The sequence below is a fragment of the Dasypus novemcinctus genome, chromosome 7, assembly GCF_030445035.2.
Source record: "Dasypus novemcinctus isolate mDasNov1 chromosome 7, mDasNov1.1.hap2, whole genome shotgun sequence".
NCBI classification, from domain to species: domain Eukaryota; kingdom Metazoa; phylum Chordata; class Mammalia; order Cingulata; family Dasypodidae; genus Dasypus; species Dasypus novemcinctus.
This window is the reverse complement of record NC_080679.1, coordinates 49472907-49492059: the sequence shown is the minus strand read 5'-3', so window position 1 is coordinate 49492059 and position 19153 is coordinate 49472907. Positions and strand designations below refer to the sequence as shown.

General features: G+C 37.0%; 1 protein-coding gene across 16 annotated transcripts in view; it reads right to left on the bottom strand.

Moving 5' to 3' along the window:
- The window catches only part of HECW2 (HECT, C2 and WW domain containing E3 ubiquitin protein ligase 2), a 469060-nt gene that overhangs the window by 59135 nt on the left and 390772 nt on the right, over positions 1-19153 (bottom strand). For all 16 annotated transcript variants that reach the window (XM_058300431.1, XM_058300434.1, XM_058300432.1 and 13 more), the window contains 3 exons: positions 14633-14767; positions 11499-11601; positions 10288-10384 (listed from right to left, as the gene is read on the bottom strand). In XM_058300431.1, coding sequence (XP_058156414.1) covers positions 10288-10384; positions 11499-11601; positions 14633-14767 — 335 coding nt within the window. The remainder of the gene's footprint in view (positions 1-10287; positions 10385-11498; positions 11602-14632; positions 14768-19153) is intronic.

Below are 19153 nucleotides of genomic sequence, written 5' to 3'. Positions count from 1 at the left end.
TCTCTGACTTAATTAACTGTTGTAACAAGACGCTGAACAGCACAGCAACCACTTCAGTAAAAAGTTGCTGGCTACTGCTGTTTCTCACACTCCCATATTTAGACCTTCATAACCACTTCCTCCAGTGCATAGAATCACCCCAGAAGATTGACTCTTTGCAGAAGATCATTTGAGGACAATGAATGGAGTCTCAGGACCGGAATTCCCACAGAAAATACTCTCGTTGAAACCAACCAATATTTTGGTGAAGTTGAAGAGGAGCACGTGTTCAGAAACAATCAGAAGCAGCAATGCCTCTAAACCACAAAACTCTGGACTGCAGACACTGCATATGCATGGTTCCTGTAACAAACACATATTTTTAAAAACTGCCCAAGGGGAGTTTTAGAGAAATGCCCTTGACTTTTCCAATGGCACACTGTTAAGAAAGGAAATTAGGTTTGGTTATCCACAGTCACCAGTCACAGGGCACTGTCTGACTTGAATAATAGAGCCAACAAGTAGAAAGATTCCCTTTTCTTTCTACCTTCCATTATAAAGCATAAGGTTGGAAATTTAGGTCCATTAAGGTCATGTGAATCTTCTGGACACATAGAAGTAACATTTATTAGTCACATGTTTAGGGGCAACATTTGTTGTAGATGGATAAATTAGCTTCATGCATCTCATTTTGACTCCAACATAATACACAATAATCCTGTACAAATCCCAATTCAAGATAAGAGTTTATACTTCCTTCAGGCACAGATTCTTTACATTTAACCTGGGTACACAATTTGAATAGCAATGTACTCATTAACTGTTTGCATCAGCTCGAAGGCACTTTTAGTCCAGCTGCCTCATTTAAGAGATAAAGAAACTGAATGTGACCTCATCAAGGTTATGTAGTTTGAGAGCAGCTGTTCCAAGAACTAGAACCAATAAAAAATACCTCTAGACTCAAGATAATGGACTCTTGCTTTTATAAGAAATGGGCAGACACTTTTCTCTCCTCCTTCCTCATTCCTCCCAGGATCTACAATATCACGAGGGATCTGAAATTGTACCACTGCTCTCTACATACAGTCCCAATGTAAGGAAAAGAAAGTCTTTGTTCATAATTGGTAGAGTCAGAGTGCTTTCAGAAAGCACAGGGCCACAGACTCTTTCTTTTCTTTTTTTTCCTTTCTTCTATTTTCTTTCTGTGTACATGTATGTCTTATAATAGCCTTCAGGTAGAGCAGGTACCTAAGCAGACTGCATCTGTCTCAGGGCCTGGCCAGGGATAAGGCTTTGGGCCCAAAGTACAATTAAGAAATCTCTTCTGGGGAGCAGATGTAGCCCAAGAAATTGAGCACCTGCTTCCGACATATGAGGTCCTAGGTTCAATCCCCAGTATGTCCTAAAAACAAAACAAACAACAAACAAATGAAAAAGTCAACTTAGGGGAACTGATGTAGCTCAGTGGTTAAGTGTCGGCTTCCCATAAATGAGGCCCCAGGTTCAATCTCCAGTCCTGGTACCTCAAAAACAACAACAACAACAACAACAAACAACAAACAAAACCCCTATTCTACTGGACTTTTGCACTGGGTCATCAAGTATAAAGCTGGACGATAATAAAGTAGTACCTTCTATCTCACTGGCCATTGTTGCTTGTAATGGATAGAGGAGGGATGAGGGATGATAGCAGGGTAGAATTTGGACCCTCCTGAGTCCCCTAGCTTGATGGCAAGTATATCATTCATCACCAATGCTACTGTTGTCCTGAACACACTGCAGGCACACGCGTACGTGCACACACGCCTCAGCACCTCAGGTACATCAGTCAGTAGTAAGCGACCTTGAGGACCCTTGACTCCTGGAGGCACGCAGGCTGCCCTGAGGCCACCACCATATTCATCTAGGCCCATAGGAAAGGCTTCATCCCCTAGCATAGCAGAAAATGGAAAGACTGGAAAACTGGAAGAACTCAAAGAGTTACTGAACTCTCTTTGCCTGTTTACTCGTCTTCAAAACAGAGTCTAGTTGCAGTAACTGACTCACAGGATTGTGGGAAAGATTACGTGAATGAATGCCAATAAAGTACTCAGCATGGAGTCTGTTACAGTAAACAGTCAATAAACTTTAACTATTGAGTAGGTTATTAGACAGGCTTTGTAATGCTTATTTCTCTTCCAACAGTTATGATCTATTGAAAACAGAACCAAACTAGATGTCTGGTGACTGACTCCTTTTTCAATTTCTGTTGTTGGCTGGAGATAAATTGTTCTAATCAGGCTATTTGCCTTGGTTCATCCCACTAAAAGTTATTGAGAAATGGCTATGAGATATAGTAGATAAGATATGGGCCTCTCTATAAAACTGAAATAATGCTGTGAGCACCAAAGTGAAAATACATGTGAAGGGTTTACATTTCTCATAACTCAACAGATAATGGGAAACATTAATCTTAATAAAGCAAAATTCTCTCTATATATACATTAAATCTATTTTGGAGTAGAAAAAATAAGTGTAGTTATTACCTGTAAAAATATTCTGTTATGATACCTAATCAATGACATTCTAACAGCATTAATATTCTGGAGAATTAAGATCTAGGATATACTGGAAGGTATGATTAACTTCTTGTTTAAGAATAAAGAGGTTTGTATTTTCTTACCGATTAGAATATTTTATTAGCATTTGATAACAAGTGTTTTAATTGAAACTATATTTAGAAATTGAAGCCATGTTATGTCTGCCTGTAGTTTTACCTTGAAATAAATACATCAAAAAACAAAATGATTACTGCAAAGCCATTAGAATGGACAAGACAGGTAAAGAGCCCATAGGAGGATAGGTAGGGATAAGGCGGTGTTTTCCAAAGAGTGATATAAAATGTCAAGGCAAGGGAAAAAATAACTTGAAGTACTAATTCCAGGAAAATAGTACTACAAAAACTAGTAAATGTATCATATATTGGCAATCATAATTTAGAAGATAATATTAAAAAGCATCCACCCACAACAGAAACAAAAGCAAAATATACATAAGGAAAACAGTCAAAATCATTCAATTTCTACATAAACAAAATAGGAAAATTTTATATGCAAGAAAGTGTTGAATAAATGAAATAACATTACAGTAGTAGAAGATGAAAAATTGCAAATATTTTAATTTTTCCCAAATTTATTGAAAGGTGAAAAAATTCTAAATTTCATCTAAGTAATCAAAATAATGCTATATGCTAGAAAAATTTAGCTAAGTTCGCAAAATAAATGGCATTTATTGTTCATTTTGGAGATCTAAAATGGCTCATTTGGAATATAAAGATATATAAATTACTATATGAAGAAGATGGATTCTGTTTTTTTATATATGTTCTTCTGTGTAGTGGAATTGTAGTTTCTTGCCAGTTGGGGTAAAAGGTTTAGGAGCTATCATTAAGTCCCAGATATACTGCCTATGAAATTTATCTATTTAATAATCATATATCAAATGCCCCCTCCAAGTAATATAAGATGTGAGGTCCTATGGGGATTAAAAAAAATGAGAAAGATATAGACTCTGACTTCAAGTGGCTTGCACTCAATTTGCAATATAAGTATATAACAATAAATATGGCAGGAAAACACGAGGTGATTTGAAACATTTTAAGCAAAGATGGTACCATTATGCCATTTTTGTTGCAAATTACATAAATCAAACACATTGGATGCCTGAATTTTGGGATAACAGCATCCTGATGAGTCTTTAAGAACATTTTCTGTGAAATGCACCCCCAAGCAACTAAGACTAATAACTTAGTCAATGCAATGTATTAACAGTATGCATTTTCATGTAGGATAATGTGCATGAAATAGTTGGTGATTTTAGTATTAGCAGTGTGATACCAAGTTACTTTTTCTGGAGATAATTCCCCCTACTATTTAAATCCAATGATATAGACAGAAAGAAAAGAGAAAAAATACATTAGTAACACAGAAGGGATGTTTATTTTGTTTGCATTGTAAGAAATGCTTCTGATTCACTAATGACTTTCCAATTTGTCTACTTGTAAAAATATTTAATAAAAGGTCATTTTTACTGTGATAGCTAAAAATTCACTGTTCTCTATGATTTTAGATATGACTTCATTATTCTTGAGGTTTGGGGAAAGCACTGAGGCTGGATTCAGTACTGATATTTTGCTTGGTCAAAAGAGAATCCATGTCTGATGAGCTAATGAAGAAGAATAACATTTTACTAAACAATTTTCTTGATAAATGCAGCAGAATCTAGCAAAAACCAGTAGGGGAACAGATATATCCAAAACACACTTATTCTTCAAGTGAGAAAATGGTTGACCCATTTGTTAAGCAAAAAAGCACAATGTTTTGGAGAAATATCCAGTGGATGACCATATTTATAATATGTTAATGTTTCAAAGTTGTATCAGGGAACTATACTTATGGGAAAACAATTTAACAAACACTTAGATGGGATTCTTAAAATAGGATCTAAACTAATTTTGCCTATGTGTTCCTTACTGTCCTAGGTGGCAACCCCCAAATCTCTCATTAGACCTATGAGATTAGATACTTGTGAAGATATTTTCATATGCCCTTGGATGGCTTCTGAAATGTTTTCTCAGTGATGTTGCCCCGAATTTTTGGCCCTTGGTAATTTCTGCTGAACCCTGAGCCAGGAGGCTCAGTCCTCTGTCTAAGCATGGAGTAGTCAAGGCTGTTTGATGGTATAAGTGTGAGAGATTTTTAGAGCAAAGCTTCCTGTAGGAAACAGTATGGGCACAACACTATAAAGCCCTCCTACAAAGAAGTTAAGCATGGGACTGAAGACACCCTAGCTGCATTTTAATTATGTCGACAGAATTGCACGTTTCCATTTACATGTAGGATCGGTCTCAGGGATAGTGGTTTTGAGAATCAGAGTATGTTAATGAGTAAATTACATTAAACTGAGTCCTTGTCATACGTAAAGAAGTAAACGGCAGACTAATAAGATAATATTAATTTAAATTTATTGTATACTTACGATGCTTACAGGGCCAAGTCCTTCAAATATTTCTTTTCCTTCTTTCTTCCTCTATTTTCTTTCTGTATGTGTGTATGTCTTATAGTAGCCTTCAGGTAGAGCAGGTAACTAAGGAGACTGCATCTGTCTCAGGGCCTGGTCAGGGATAAGGTTTGGAGGAAGAGGCCCCACCTGGGCTTTGGGCCTAAACTGATTAAAAACCTGGCAGGTTAGAAATTCCTAAGCCTGTGTTACTGATGAGGAAACTATGACTTGCAGGGGCATAAATGCCTCATTCAACTTCACCTGGTAAATAAATTGCAAAGCCAAACTTCAAACCTAGGTCTGTCTGAATCCAAACTTTACATTTTAGCATCTATACTCCACCATCTTCTAAGAGTCATGAATGCTGGTCTCCTGGTCAGAGACAGAAACTGCTAGCAGGTCTTTCCATCAACCTTTATTGTGTGGTGTCAATAAAAGATTTCAATCAGTTTTTTTCTTAAATTCAATAAGTATCCCTATGAAAATGGTCCATAGGAAAACAAGAGCCTCAATCCAGATATTCCATGATTTAAATTTGATTAAACATCTGGACTGACAATGTGATAGCCAGGTCCTGAGCCTCAACAGACTCCAGCACCTACAATCTGATTTATTGGACTTACCACACTCAGCTAAGATGGAGTTGAAGAAGGACAATCACCACACCATGGAGCCTAGAGTGATTACAACTGAAAATGGGAGGATTGCATCCAGCATCCATGTGGAATCTGAGCCTCCTCTTGACATAGAGGTGCAATGGACACAACAAATCCAATGTCCACATAGAAGAGGTGGCATTGGATTGGGAAAAGTGGACATGGTGGACGATGGGTATGGGGAAAGGCAGGAAGAGATGAGAGGTGGAGGCGTCTTTGGGACATGGAGCTGCCCTGGATGGTGCTTCAGAGGCAATTACTGGACATTGTAAATCCTCACAGGGCCCACTGGATGGAATGGAGGAGAGTATGGGCCATGATGTGGACCATTGTCTATGAGGTGCAGAGGTGCCCAAAGATGTACTTACCAAATCCAATGGATGTGTCATGATGATGGGAACGAGTGTTGTTGGGAGGGGAGAGGGGGGGTGGGGGGGTGGGTTGAATGGGACCTCACATATATATATTTTTAATGTAATATTATTACAAAGTCAATAAAAAAAAAAAAGAAAAAAAAAACTGATAAAAAAAAAAAAAATTTGATTAAACAAAGATCAGACATTTGTTTTGTTGGTTCCAGACACCTGAGTGAGCAGTAAACAAACAAGGCGTAGACTATGAGGCAGAGCTAGGCAGGTCTTAACAAGTAAATGCATAAGGACTGGGTGAAGTATTTTCTTGCTATTTTGAACCAAGTAACTGGGAGGCTAATTGAGATTAATATTTCCAGTCCATTATTAAATGTAGAAAAATATTTGCCAGGAAGGAAATAAAAAGAAATAGATTAGAAATTTTGTTCACTTGGGTTTGTTTCATGAAAGCCAGCTTTCGGAAATTTTAACTTTTTACCTCATAAAATTCTGTATTGTTTGATAATTTCACAATGGACAAGTATTATTTTTAACATAAAAAATAAGAGAAAAATTCCAGGATTTTTGAAATAAGATGATGGAAAGAAATAGCTAAGAGTCTGCATTTACTTCTACTCTGATAAATCCCAAGACATGTATCCATTTGCCCTTTTTGGCTTAGAATTTCTTGACTTCCAAATTACTAATTTGCTAATAACATAAAATCTGAAATGGCCAAATTTACCTGGAATTTTAAAAAGTATAATGTATCATGTTCTCATGACAAGGATATTTATATGGGAAGTGCTCAAGGAAGAATCAACCTGGTGTCTAAAGTAATTATCGTGATAACTGAGGAGAACAAGAGTTGTGTAGGGATAATAATAACATACGGGAAATTTTCATTAAGTTCTAACTTAGTTTTTTGACAGTTGGATCCTTTTCCATAAAATAATGTTGTACAAACACCAATGCCAAATAACTATTGGATTAGTATACATTAATTTAACCTATAAAATACTTCAGCAGTTTTTAAAAATGAATATATTTGTCTTTGTCAGAATGAAATGTTAGAACATTTTTTTCAGCGTTTATTTTAACATCCCAGCATTCAAACTTCTTAGTGTGATTACTGTCTTTGGATGACTACCAGGAGCAGGATATAGTCCAATGGGGATGCTACCCTTTTGATAGAGGGAGTGGCGAACAGACGGTGATTTTTCTTACTAGGGAAATAAACCTCCTTTGAGATAAAAAGAGAGGACAACAACTTGGTACTGTTCGCGTTTACATGACAGATGAAGTTAGAGGGGGCAATGATTTAAACACAGCAAGAGAAAGTAAAACCATAATCCCCTGAAAAGATTTAAGAAGTAGACTCCAGGAAGAGGGAGCTATATATGAATACAAACTAAATAAATTGCTTGCTATCCTTTAGTTTAGGAGAAATCAAAAGCAAAACAAGCAAAACACAAAGTAAAGAAATTTTTACCTACTCTAACATCCCAAGGGGACCACTTATTTCCTCATTATATTATTGATAAGACAAGTATAGCTATTTCTTGTAAGTGACTGTGTCACAGATGAGGGAGAATGCACAAAGAGGTATGCTGATATTGGGAACCCTTGCTTAGGATATCAACAAAAGGTCCACAGTTACCTTTGACCCACAGATGACTCAGTGGCTCTATTCCATGCATAAATCTGTTATCAAAAATATCACTGAAATATGAGATTAAAGAACCCCAGCTGCTTCCCCACCGATGCATTTATGGAATGCTTTTTATAATGCAGGTTTTAATTATATGAAACAGAATGTTCTCTTAAGTATACAAACTTCCCCTTTATGTTGTTATGATAAGCAAAATCCTTAACTACCAAAACCTTTTCAGAAAAAGAAAGCCTACTGTGACACATAGACAGGGTAAGAGGAACAACATTATCTCACTGATATAAGTTCCTGTTTCTTTCTATTTGTCATGGCTGCACATGCTGTCCATGGCCACATTCTGGAAGTAGTTTTAAAGAGGGTAAATAGAAAGAGACTTCAAAGCCTATCAAGTTCTTGGCAATATTTGACCATATGAGATCTGTATAATAAGAAAGATTACGCTTAACTCAACACTTTGGGAGTCATTAGAAAGTAAACTTCTTCATCAATCTTCAGGAAATCAGAGACTTTTAAGATCCTTAAAAACAAAAACAAAACTGGAAGTTACCAGCTGGAATCTGCCCCTCTTCCCTCTGCTTGGGCTCTGTTACAGTTCTGTCAACTCATTAAAGAATAATGGCAATGTTAGTTGCCTGTTCAGGTCAATTAAATCATCTAATCTCTCTGATGGTGGAGCTTTGAGGATTTGTTAATTGGTTTAAATTATAATGTGGAGTATAGGGGAAAAAAAGGAAAAGTTCTTGAGTTTCCTCTTTCTGGCTTTTTCTCTACAGGAAGGGATACTTTCAGAGGAACAGACATTACCTCGAAGTGTGTGTGAGCGCATGTGTGTGTGCGAGTATGTGTTGGAACTGAAGCTGGTAGAAGAGGGAAAAAATAAGAGTTGTGATTAGCAAAACAGGAGGGATTTTTGTTTGCTTGGTTCTCTTTTTTTTTTCATTTTGCTTCGAGGCCCCGAGTCTGGTCTCTAAGATTTTGATTTAGAACACTGAGGTGCCCTTTTCTGCAATTTTATTAACTAAAACTTCTTATATAAGATACTCCAGGGGACTGTGGTTTATTGAGTAGATGCCATAACGATCATTGGTATAATTTTTTGTGTTAGAGAATAACATGCTTGCCCTGGGGGAAGCACTAAGACTTATATTTGATGTTAACCATACGAAATTGGGATTTCTCTATAAGTAGCATTTGTAGGGTCTGTTAACATACCTGAAATTTGACATAGCTTTAGCCTTTAGAAACTTTAGAAGGTAAAGAAATCTTTAAAGATATGACAGACTGAGAACAACCTAAGAAGAATATTTGGCAATTTATTTGAAATCAACATATATATATATTTACTATGTACAAAGTACTGTTAAAAATATTTGAAAGGTTAGGATGAGAAATAATGATAGGTTGGATAAGTTCCCTATTTCCAAGGACCTTATAATCTATTTGGAAAACAAAAATTAAAATTAAAAATTTTGTCAAAAGTCAAATATGTAAACTCGTATGAAGGATGGCAATAACATCACATGATTCACCGTCAAATTAGCGTCCAGACAACAGGTCATTACTCCTTGCTGTGACATCAGAATTATATGAAAAGGCTTTACCCCAGACTTCACGAACTAAATTATGGGAAGATGGGGGTTTGTTAACTCAGAGAATAGAAAGAAGTTTGGGGGGGGGAAGGGCAAGATCTGGTATCTAGGTGATCCTGATGAAAACAGCTCGTCCCAGCCAAGTAGATCAGCATTTGAGAATCACTGCCATGTACCTGGAATGGCGCCACATACTTGTACCAGGAACTGCAGCATATAGACAAATGGGCTGGAGTTATGTATGGTTTCCAACAGAAATGCCAACTTTTTCATCCCCATTAATGGATAGCACACTGAGAAGTACTGAAGCTGAGAAGAACTGGCCTGGACTTTGAGAGTGAGAGTCCAGAGTGGAGTTGACAGGCTTCAAGGAAGGGGAATTTGCATTGGGGTTTAAGGGTTTAAAGGAAAGGCCTCACTTGCCAAACAGAAAAGAAAAGCTTGCCGAAGAAGAGGAAAGTAAAACTGGATTTGAAGCATGATGCACCAAAGAACTGTTTAGAAGATGGTTTGTGCCTCTGAATTCTGGACTGTGGAGAGGATCAGGTTTCCTACTTAGATTCCACTATATTTTCACTTAAAAAAAAATGTGAATACCAAATGTAGAATTTTACCAACCTCAATTCAACAAACTCTATGTTACTTTTGTTCTCTCAAGCTACATTCAAAAAAAAGGTTAGTGTCCTCTTATTTTCATTTAAGCCTCACATCAAGGATGCATTCTTGGCTGCAAATTTTTGAAAATTTTTATTTGTTTTTCATATTTCTCTTTTAGAGAGGGTTTTAGGTTGTTCAATTAATTATATTTAACTCTTAATTAGTAGAGAGAAGCCAGGACTACAATGATCTGGTGCTGATGATGTAAAATATTTGTATATTAGATGCCTTTATTTGGAATGCTAGAAATAAAGAGTGAATTTCCAAGACAATTGTCAGTGTTACTCAACTTACTTAATGTCAAGGCTTATGCATCTTGAACTAAATACCAATATTATGGTTACCTGAGTGAGTGATTCCTCGGAAGATCAGGTTGACGCTCTTGTAGAATTTCAAAGATATTGGGTTGACGCAGAAATGCAACAATCTTGTCATTGTAAGCTGAAAAAGTCAAATAGAAAAGACAATTTTCTTTTAAACCCTGTTATTAGCCTTACTCCTACAACCATATATTTTTAAATATAAAAGCCCTTATACCTTTTTCAAAAATCTGTTTTTCTGGTTAATATTTCTTGTACTCAAAGTCATAGTCTGGAGCTACTACAGATGTTTAAATTCCAATTTGTTCATCTAGCTTGTTATATGATTATTGTACTTAGATCTGTACATGTGGCTTACTTAAGCATTCTAAATAAGCTCATCTGATGAGTCACGTTTATTATCATATTGCAAGATGAGATCACCAACAAGATTCTAGATATTGATCAAAGTTACTACTTACCAAAATCAACCTCACAAGCAACTGTCAAAAATGAAAAGCCATCTTTTAATTCAATATCAGCCAGCCAGAGAGATAAAGTGGCAGAACCAGAGTAACCAAAACACAATAGGTGCCAGCAACAGGTACCATCAAAATGCAGATGACAAACCATTCCCAAACTCTATGTGGAAATAAATTCTTGTAAGTCAAGCATAGTTCTTTACCAAATCAACCAAACCAAAAGCTAAAACAGAATCGGAATTATCAACTATGTATATGATATACTTTAAAAAGCAAAAGAAAAACCAAAAAACAAACAAAAACATATTTTTTAACCAATTATCTACTTCAACCTCATTTTAGTAACTCCAGTTGTTTTTACGCCTATTTGCCCACATTTGTTTATTTTATTTACTATTTTGGAGACTCTTGCTGCCAAAATTTATTTGCTATAAAACTTCTTAAGAATGTGCCATCATTGCTTGCTTATTTTGTAAGGCAGACTCACTTAAGGAAATTATTTTTCCTTAACTTCAAAAATCTAATATAATATCTCTACTGAGAAAAGGTCTAATAGTATAAAATATTCCATTCTATAGAATTTTTTATAGGACATAAGCCCTTTGAAACTCAGGTCTGTAGGATTTTGTTATAATTTTCTGAAGGATAATGCAACAGTTTCTTAATACAGGGCAAAAAGTAGTAGGCAGACAATAGGGAAGTATCCACATAGTGTGCATGATATACACTGACATGAAAAGCAAACATAGAAATTTCTAGAAAGGAGCGACATACCCACTGGAACCATGTCCTGGTATTGTGGCCTACTGACTGTATTGAATGTACTGGATGGCCTGGGAAGAACTGGTGGTCCTGCATGTCGGGAATCTTCTCCTACCTGCAAATGCAAGCATCATTTATGTTCTGCACCAAGAGCTGGAGTGTTTCATATCAGCACCCCAGCCAAATTGTTCAAACCTTTTAACAATGAGTGTGGCTAAGTACCAACCGATCAGAAGGGGTGCCAGCTGTGGAGCAGGAATGGGTTCCAGAGGGGTTTCAGGCAGCTGCATCCTTGGGGGGTTGGCCAGGATAATGACTATTTACCAAGTGGTACAGAAGTAGTTCAATTGTGTTTACAATTATTGGGGCTATAGCAGCTGAATAGCAGACCCGTTCATCTGCATGGACAGAACACAAACCTGCAATAATATAGTCAAAGGGAAGAACTGGGTGGTACAAAATAGACTGGGGTAGTGACCAGGAGTCCCTCTTTTGGCCAAAGTAGGCCAGAGAATTCCCTGCCTCAGCAGAGGAAGAGCAGCAATCTTCATGTGGCTTTCTTTGTTAGTGTATTATCTCTTGAGAAGCAATTTTATATGCCTATTAGAGCACCCAGTACAACAGCTCTTTCTGGTTTGAAGCTCCCATACGAGGGAGCTAAGAGTAGCAGGTGTAGGAGCTAAATAGAGTTGACCTAACCTGAATTATTTATTGTACCTACTACACATTTAGAAACTCATACAAAGAAGTAGATAACCAAAAATACCTATTAATATTCTTACCAGAAACCTCTAACATTGCTTAAACTTCTGTTTTAGCTTATTACTCCAACTCCATATTATAGAAGTCTTTCAAGACAATGGTAGAACAGTAGTATAAGAGAGTAAGAGAAGAAAAGGCAAAGTAATATATTGGGTTTATAAGTTGGTACTTTTAAAATAGAGGTTTATGCCCAGCCATTGAAACCTTCACAATCATGTTCTTATATTCCATCTGTTAGGTTTTTGGAGAGGGCTTTTGTAAAAGGCCCTAAAACTGGAAATATCTTCCTCACCCACCACTGCTGGCTTATCCTTTCGGAATGATCTCTCTAATTCTTAAAGCGTAATTCAAAAGGTACCTTCTCAGTGAAACCTTCCCTTCCCTTCAAACTGAAGTTAAATGCATCCTTCTCTGAGCAATCACAGTTCTTGGAGTCTATTTCTAAAGCAGTTTTCTTTATTAACAGTTTATAAAGCTCTTTTCACTCACATTTTTATTCATTTGTATTTTGGCTATTTTCGTATTTTCTTTCCCTTTAGGAGCTCTGGAAATGTATTTGTATCTCTCACAACACCAATCACCATATTTCTACTTTATAGGTGTTTGGTAATTATTATGTTGTTGGGTGGAAGAGATACCAATATTCCTACTAACTGGAATGAGTATAAGAGTGGGGCTGGAAAGATTCATGTATGTAACTAGAAGCTTTCTCACACTGCTTCTCTAGAGTTCTGGGCTTTGAGTACTGAAATCAGTCTCTCTCTGGGGACATACTCCTCATTGTATATCAGTCAGCGGACTTATCTCAATACCCAACCAAAGGTCTTCTCTCTGAGACATCCTTTCTTCAAACCAGACTGACAGACATTGGGCAACCCAACCGATAAGTGCGGGTAGCGATGCGGCATGCAGCTGTGTCAGAAAGTGCTTTTCCCTCAAAGGATTATTAACAATGTGGCAGTTGACTGTGGAGTCTTTGGGGGCTATCTCTGTTCTACTCATCAGATTCCACTAATGTGAAGAGAAATCTTTATTCAAATTGTACATGTATATTTTAGGAGCCCTTGCCCACAAAAGCCTACTGTAAGTCCATGAAAATAATTCAAGTTCTGAGGCAGAGGGGTTGAAATAAAATGTAAGTATAGTTACTAATCTCACCCATGTAATCCCAGGAAAACATTCTTGTCTAGACCTAACAGTCAGTTCCACGTTGTGAGGTCAAGATAAGGCAAGTGGCTAAAGGGCACTGCAATGGCCATGTGATAAAGTCGGGAAGGGCTCTAATTATGCCTCATATCACGCAAAAGGTCCGAAGGTGAGCGGTCTGTCCTGCTTTGAGGGTGAATGCAGCTATAATCATCCAGATCACCACTAAGGGTTTACAGCACAGCAAGGTAAAGATTTATTACCTACTCATAAAACATAAATATTTTTGTGCATACTTCATCTTGCAATAGATTTATATATCATTTTTATAGGAGCGTCTCATGTATACTCTAATATATCTGCACTTATAACCAGCAAACACACAAGATGCATTGGAGCAAGTCTGTAAATAATGAGGCGGAGTTCCAAGAGTGGAATTTTGATGAATAAAAATCTAGTTATTTATTGCATTAATAATTTTTTTCCTAATAGAGGCTACAAAAATATTTGACCTACGATAGAACAATAGAATATATGATACGCATGTAGATGTTGAAAATGTTTAGGAAGATAATCTCAATTCTATTTGACCAAAGGAATTTTTAGAAACAAGGTACATCAAGTGATGAACATACAAAGCATTAACCCATATTAAGAAGGAAAAACTTGATCTAAAACATTCCTTTTATTTATATAAGCTGCTAAAGGAAAAAGTGAAACAGGAAGAGACTTTTTTTGGGGGGGTTAGGATATTAGAGAGCCCTCATGTGGTTATCACAAGTCACTGCAAACTGGCCAAGTAATTCAGCCCATTTTCTCTGGGCACTTAAAGTATATAAATCAAATCTCTCTGAGACATCCTAATTTTAAAGACTATTAGTGAGTTTTCCACAATCCCACAGCCATGGCCAAAGATTTTAATCTAATCCAGCAACTCTTACTAGGCTCATTTAAATTTAGTTTACTAAAACTCACGTTCATTTCATTTGAAGAAGCTGTCCTTGGGCTGGTCATCTTTTGACCTTTCCTTAAATGCCCTGCTCTTTAAGATTCATAAGTTAGGTTCTAAGTATTTTCAGAGAAACCCTGCCAATATTCCGGAGCATTTCACCTCCAAATAATAATCTCTAAAGTAGAGAAATACAAACAAAAAACAATAAAGAGCCAACCCAGTCCCACAAACCACCACATCCTGACAGCATCTAGCACCAACAGACAGTCCTTTGACAGGGACTCACCTCGCCCGCACTGTGACTGCGCTGCCTCGTCAAGTGTTGCCGGTGAACCAACGCGCTTGTGGGTCGACTGCTTTGAAGAGGGAGTCGAGGATCGATGAAAGTGGTGGTACGTGAATTGTGGTCGACAAAAAACGCCTAGGAAACAATCCATCCAATCAACAGTCAATGCATACCACATATGTCTTAGCTAGAACATCCCACATTCAAAAACGACCCGCTTCTGAGAAATGATCTTAGCGCCATTTTCACATAATCTTAAATCACTGGGGTGATTCTCCTGACCCTCTGAGGACAGAGCAGAATAGAGAAAGCCCTGCTTAGATTGTATTCAGAACGAAGAGAACAGGAAGGGGCATTGCTCCTAGTTGTAGAGAATACTCTACAAGATAGCTATTAAAGGTGCTCTTAGGAAGAACCAAGGAATGTGGGCTTCTCTTAACCTTAGGTTTAAATTTCTTTTCCTATCTATGGTATTACAAAGTTCCATTGGTCACCTGAAACTTTAAGCATCACCGACTGCTCCTTTACTTTTTCTATGCAGTCAGTCACCAAGTCCTCTCATTTTCCCATCATAGTGTCCCCTCTCTGTTCCCACCCAACCTGACAACCACCCCATTATTTCAGGGTTTAATCTCATGCATGTAACTGCTAGTAGCTTTCCAGTTGTTCCACATGTTTAGCACCGTTATTCATTAACTGGCACCTCATTATAAGAAGGTTCTTTCTAAATGCTTTTATTTTATCACCACCCCAATCCAAAGCCTCTAATATCAGAAAAAAAATATCCCAACCCTTTGGTCAGGTATTCAATACACTCAACTCTCCTTCCTTCTTATCTTTCCAGTTTAGTCATTTACTACACACCTATACATACTCTGTCACATAACTGACTGTGACTATGATCACACCACTTAAGTTCTCTGAGCAATAGATTAAAGACATATCTCCCTGTTTTTATCATCTATTGCCTTCAAAATATGTTGAGAAGGTGGAAACCGTGCTCTTGTTTACTGCAGAATTCCTGGTGACATGAAATCATGAGTTAAACAAACCATTTTCCTCAGTGTTGAAGTAAGGATCAAACACAATATAGAATACAACCTTTTGTTGTGTAACTCTAAAATTCACACAAGTGCTTTTTGTCACTATTATTAGGGTCCAAATGATGTAACTTGTCAAAGTAAAATCCACCAGATGATATTTAACCCATTACCTCAAGGACCATTAGAAATGTGTTTCCCATGATCAGATCATGTTAATTAGGTCATCAAAGATAAAGGGACTATTAAGAGAGCCAGGTGACTCTTTACCTATAAACCAAGTGTCAGGACACATGCTATAGGCTAAATGACATAAACAAAAAAAGAGCTAAAGTAGCTCAATGAATAAAGTACCTTAAAGATTAGGAATAAATGCATTAAGGCAAATCCCAGGAGCAGATGTTATATTAATACCTATTAAAAAATCACCTTCCCATTATGTGTGTTTCATACACATGCATACACCTACATATAAATCACCAGTATAAGGGGCAAACTAATTTGGAGGTAGCGATCAGATAGGGAAAAAAAGACTTCTTTGTAAGCAATGGATGCACTAGAAAACAAAGTAAAGAAATGGACAGAACAAGAATCCTTCTCCTATCCCTCTCTCAATATCTGATTATTAGGGTCCAAAGGCTAGATTAGAAGGAGGGTTTGTATGAGATGGTGTCTTTGAGCCTCATATCTCTACCCTAACCTAATCCCTCTTCCTGAGCCTAACCTAATCCCGCCTCCTTAATTTAACCAATCCCTATTCCCTAACCTATCAGGTGAAGCATCTTGCTTCTCAGATCTTGTAAAAGTACCTCAAGGATAAATGGTATGCTTATCACACAGGCCCCCATTTGACTTGGGCTTCTAATACACTTGCATATTATTTCTGCCACTACTCAAAATATCACACAGTAGGAGTTAGATTATACTTATGAATGAACATAAATTGATAACTATTGGTAACCATGTAAAAATAACATATTCTAGTCAATTTATATTCCCTTTATGTAAATTAAAATTAACACACTTATACTAAAACAATATTGTAAGCCATGTTTGAAGTAAAAATATAAAGAGCACTAAAATAGAATTGCATATGTACTCTACTTAATTCCTTGGAAATGTTTTGAAGGGTAGGATGGCCATTAAGAGGCAACAATGATGCATTTGTAATTGTAAGGACAAATGGGTGTGTGCATCTAGGTCAACTGGGATTTCTATGTGGTGTCATAGTATAATTTGATGTTAAGAGGCTTGCCTAAAATCCATTCTCTAAAGAATTTTACTGTAAACTCCTTGAGGGCAGGGACTCTTTCTTACTCATCCTGATATCTCCCATAGCATTTAGGGCAGTGCCTGGCAGAAAGAGGGTGCTCAGAAAAAAAATTAATTGCCAAAAATTCTAATATGTATTCTCCTAACCAAAATACAAGGAGACAAACTCACAATTAACTAGCAAAGTATTTAAAATCCCATTGCTTTATATAATTTATATAAATACAGAAATACTTCAAGATCTGGAAAGTAAATGAGAGGTGTTTGTGTGTGTTGAGTGAAAAAAGTGGGAAGTTAAAGACTGAAAAATGATAAATAGCACAGAAGGTTTAAAACATGCCATTGTAGATACGAATAAACTACTAAGTTAAAACTTGAGAAATGGGACAGAACAAAGGAATGATTAAATGCTTCAGATCTGAAAAAGAAAGACAAGCCTAGTTCTGAGCTCCAACAAAGTTACCTTGAAGAAACTATTTGACTTTTTTAAAGCTCTTTTTTTCCTGTTCAATGAGGGTAGTAACACCTGCATTAAAGGAAGAATAAATGAGATAGCGCTTATGAGTTTTTTAATACAATGACTGTGACCCTCCAAATGCCAGTATTATTATTATTACTAATAATACTTCATTCTAAGACATTTTACAAAGGATTATAATGATTCTTGCTACCATCCATACACAAGGGTCAAAAAATGGGAGAATCAGATAAAAGACTACAGGCTGGTGTAGGTCTTTGTGGAGAGACTAAGTTCTGGCCAAATGATATAAACAAAATATCACATGAGACTTCTGGGAAATCTCTTACAAGGGACAGGGCAACCTCTCCTTCTGTCCTTCATTCATCCTGATCTCTGAGACAAGGATGTAAGAGCTGGAGCTCCAGCAGCCACACTGAAACATGAAGGTGAGGATGTCCGAGCACAAAGCTGGAAGGAGCCTGAGGCACTTGCAATTTAGTTAGCCACCGTTAAGCCCTGAACTGCCTACCTGGGAACTTCCTTAAGTGAGAGAGGGAAAAAAAATCATGCGTTAGACTTTGTATGGGCCTTCTATCACAATAAAGTCAAACCAAATCCAACTTATATACTGAAGTCTCAGCACTGTAGAGGCAAACACAGAGCCTCTAAAATTAAAAGCACAGATGAGCACATAATTCAGCAACCACTTTTAGAGATAAGGATTTTCATTATTTTATAACTAATGATATCTCATTATTTGTTCAACTTTTAATACTGTTGGGTCACAGTTTCTAAGTGAAATGTCCATTGGAAACCTACAAAGCTGGGATTTGAACCCATCTTTCTGCCTGACCCCAAAGTCCAATGAACAGCACCATTTTCCCCTCTCTCTCTCTTTTTCATAATCTTCTCTTTTTTCCACTTTGCTTCTTGCCTATTCTCTTTTTTTTTTATGTTCTTCCTATTCTCCTCACACCTCAGATATACTTGATTTTAGAAAAGCATTTAAGTGTTTATTGGATTAGGTTAACAACTACAGACACCCTCAGAGCCTGGCCTCGCCCCTCTTTCAATGCTGAAAAGCCGCCTCTGTTCCCAGACAGCGGATTGTTGGTACTCTGCCCAAGTCTCAAGGCTAACCTGTCGGAAGCATGGCCGTGGTGGGGAATAGGTGTTATTTGTATACCACAAGGGGTTCAGTTTCAGAGGCAAATGGAATGTGTATATTGTTTACACATGCTTTTCAAGTCTGCCAAGTACTTGGAGAGAAAGGTCCCAATTAAGAACTCCAATACCACAGACCCAGAGCACTCACAGAATGCAGCGCAAAGTAATTCCTCAGCAGGCATTTTGGCTCTACTCCAGGCCCATTGTGCGGACCTGCTTCCTTAGTGCTTTGCTTTTTCTATGTAAAGGGGATTGCTCAGGTTACAGTTGAGTTGTGAAAAATGTATCCTACTTTAAAATAAAGAGGAAAGCAGAGAAAAATCACAGTACAAATTTTAGGCTTGCCATTTCTATTTGTGATGCACATACCAATTATGTCAAGAAAGTGGATCACTTTCCCACAGGATATCCTAACTAGTTCAGGCCAGCAATGAAGTTGACCCAGTACTTCTTTTTTTAATTTGGTTCACTTGTGTCACAATTTTCAAATGGCCTGTGATTATTTGTGAAAGAATCTAACATATATTTAAAGATATTATCTGGATAGACAGTATATTGAGAAGCTAATCTGAAATTAGAACA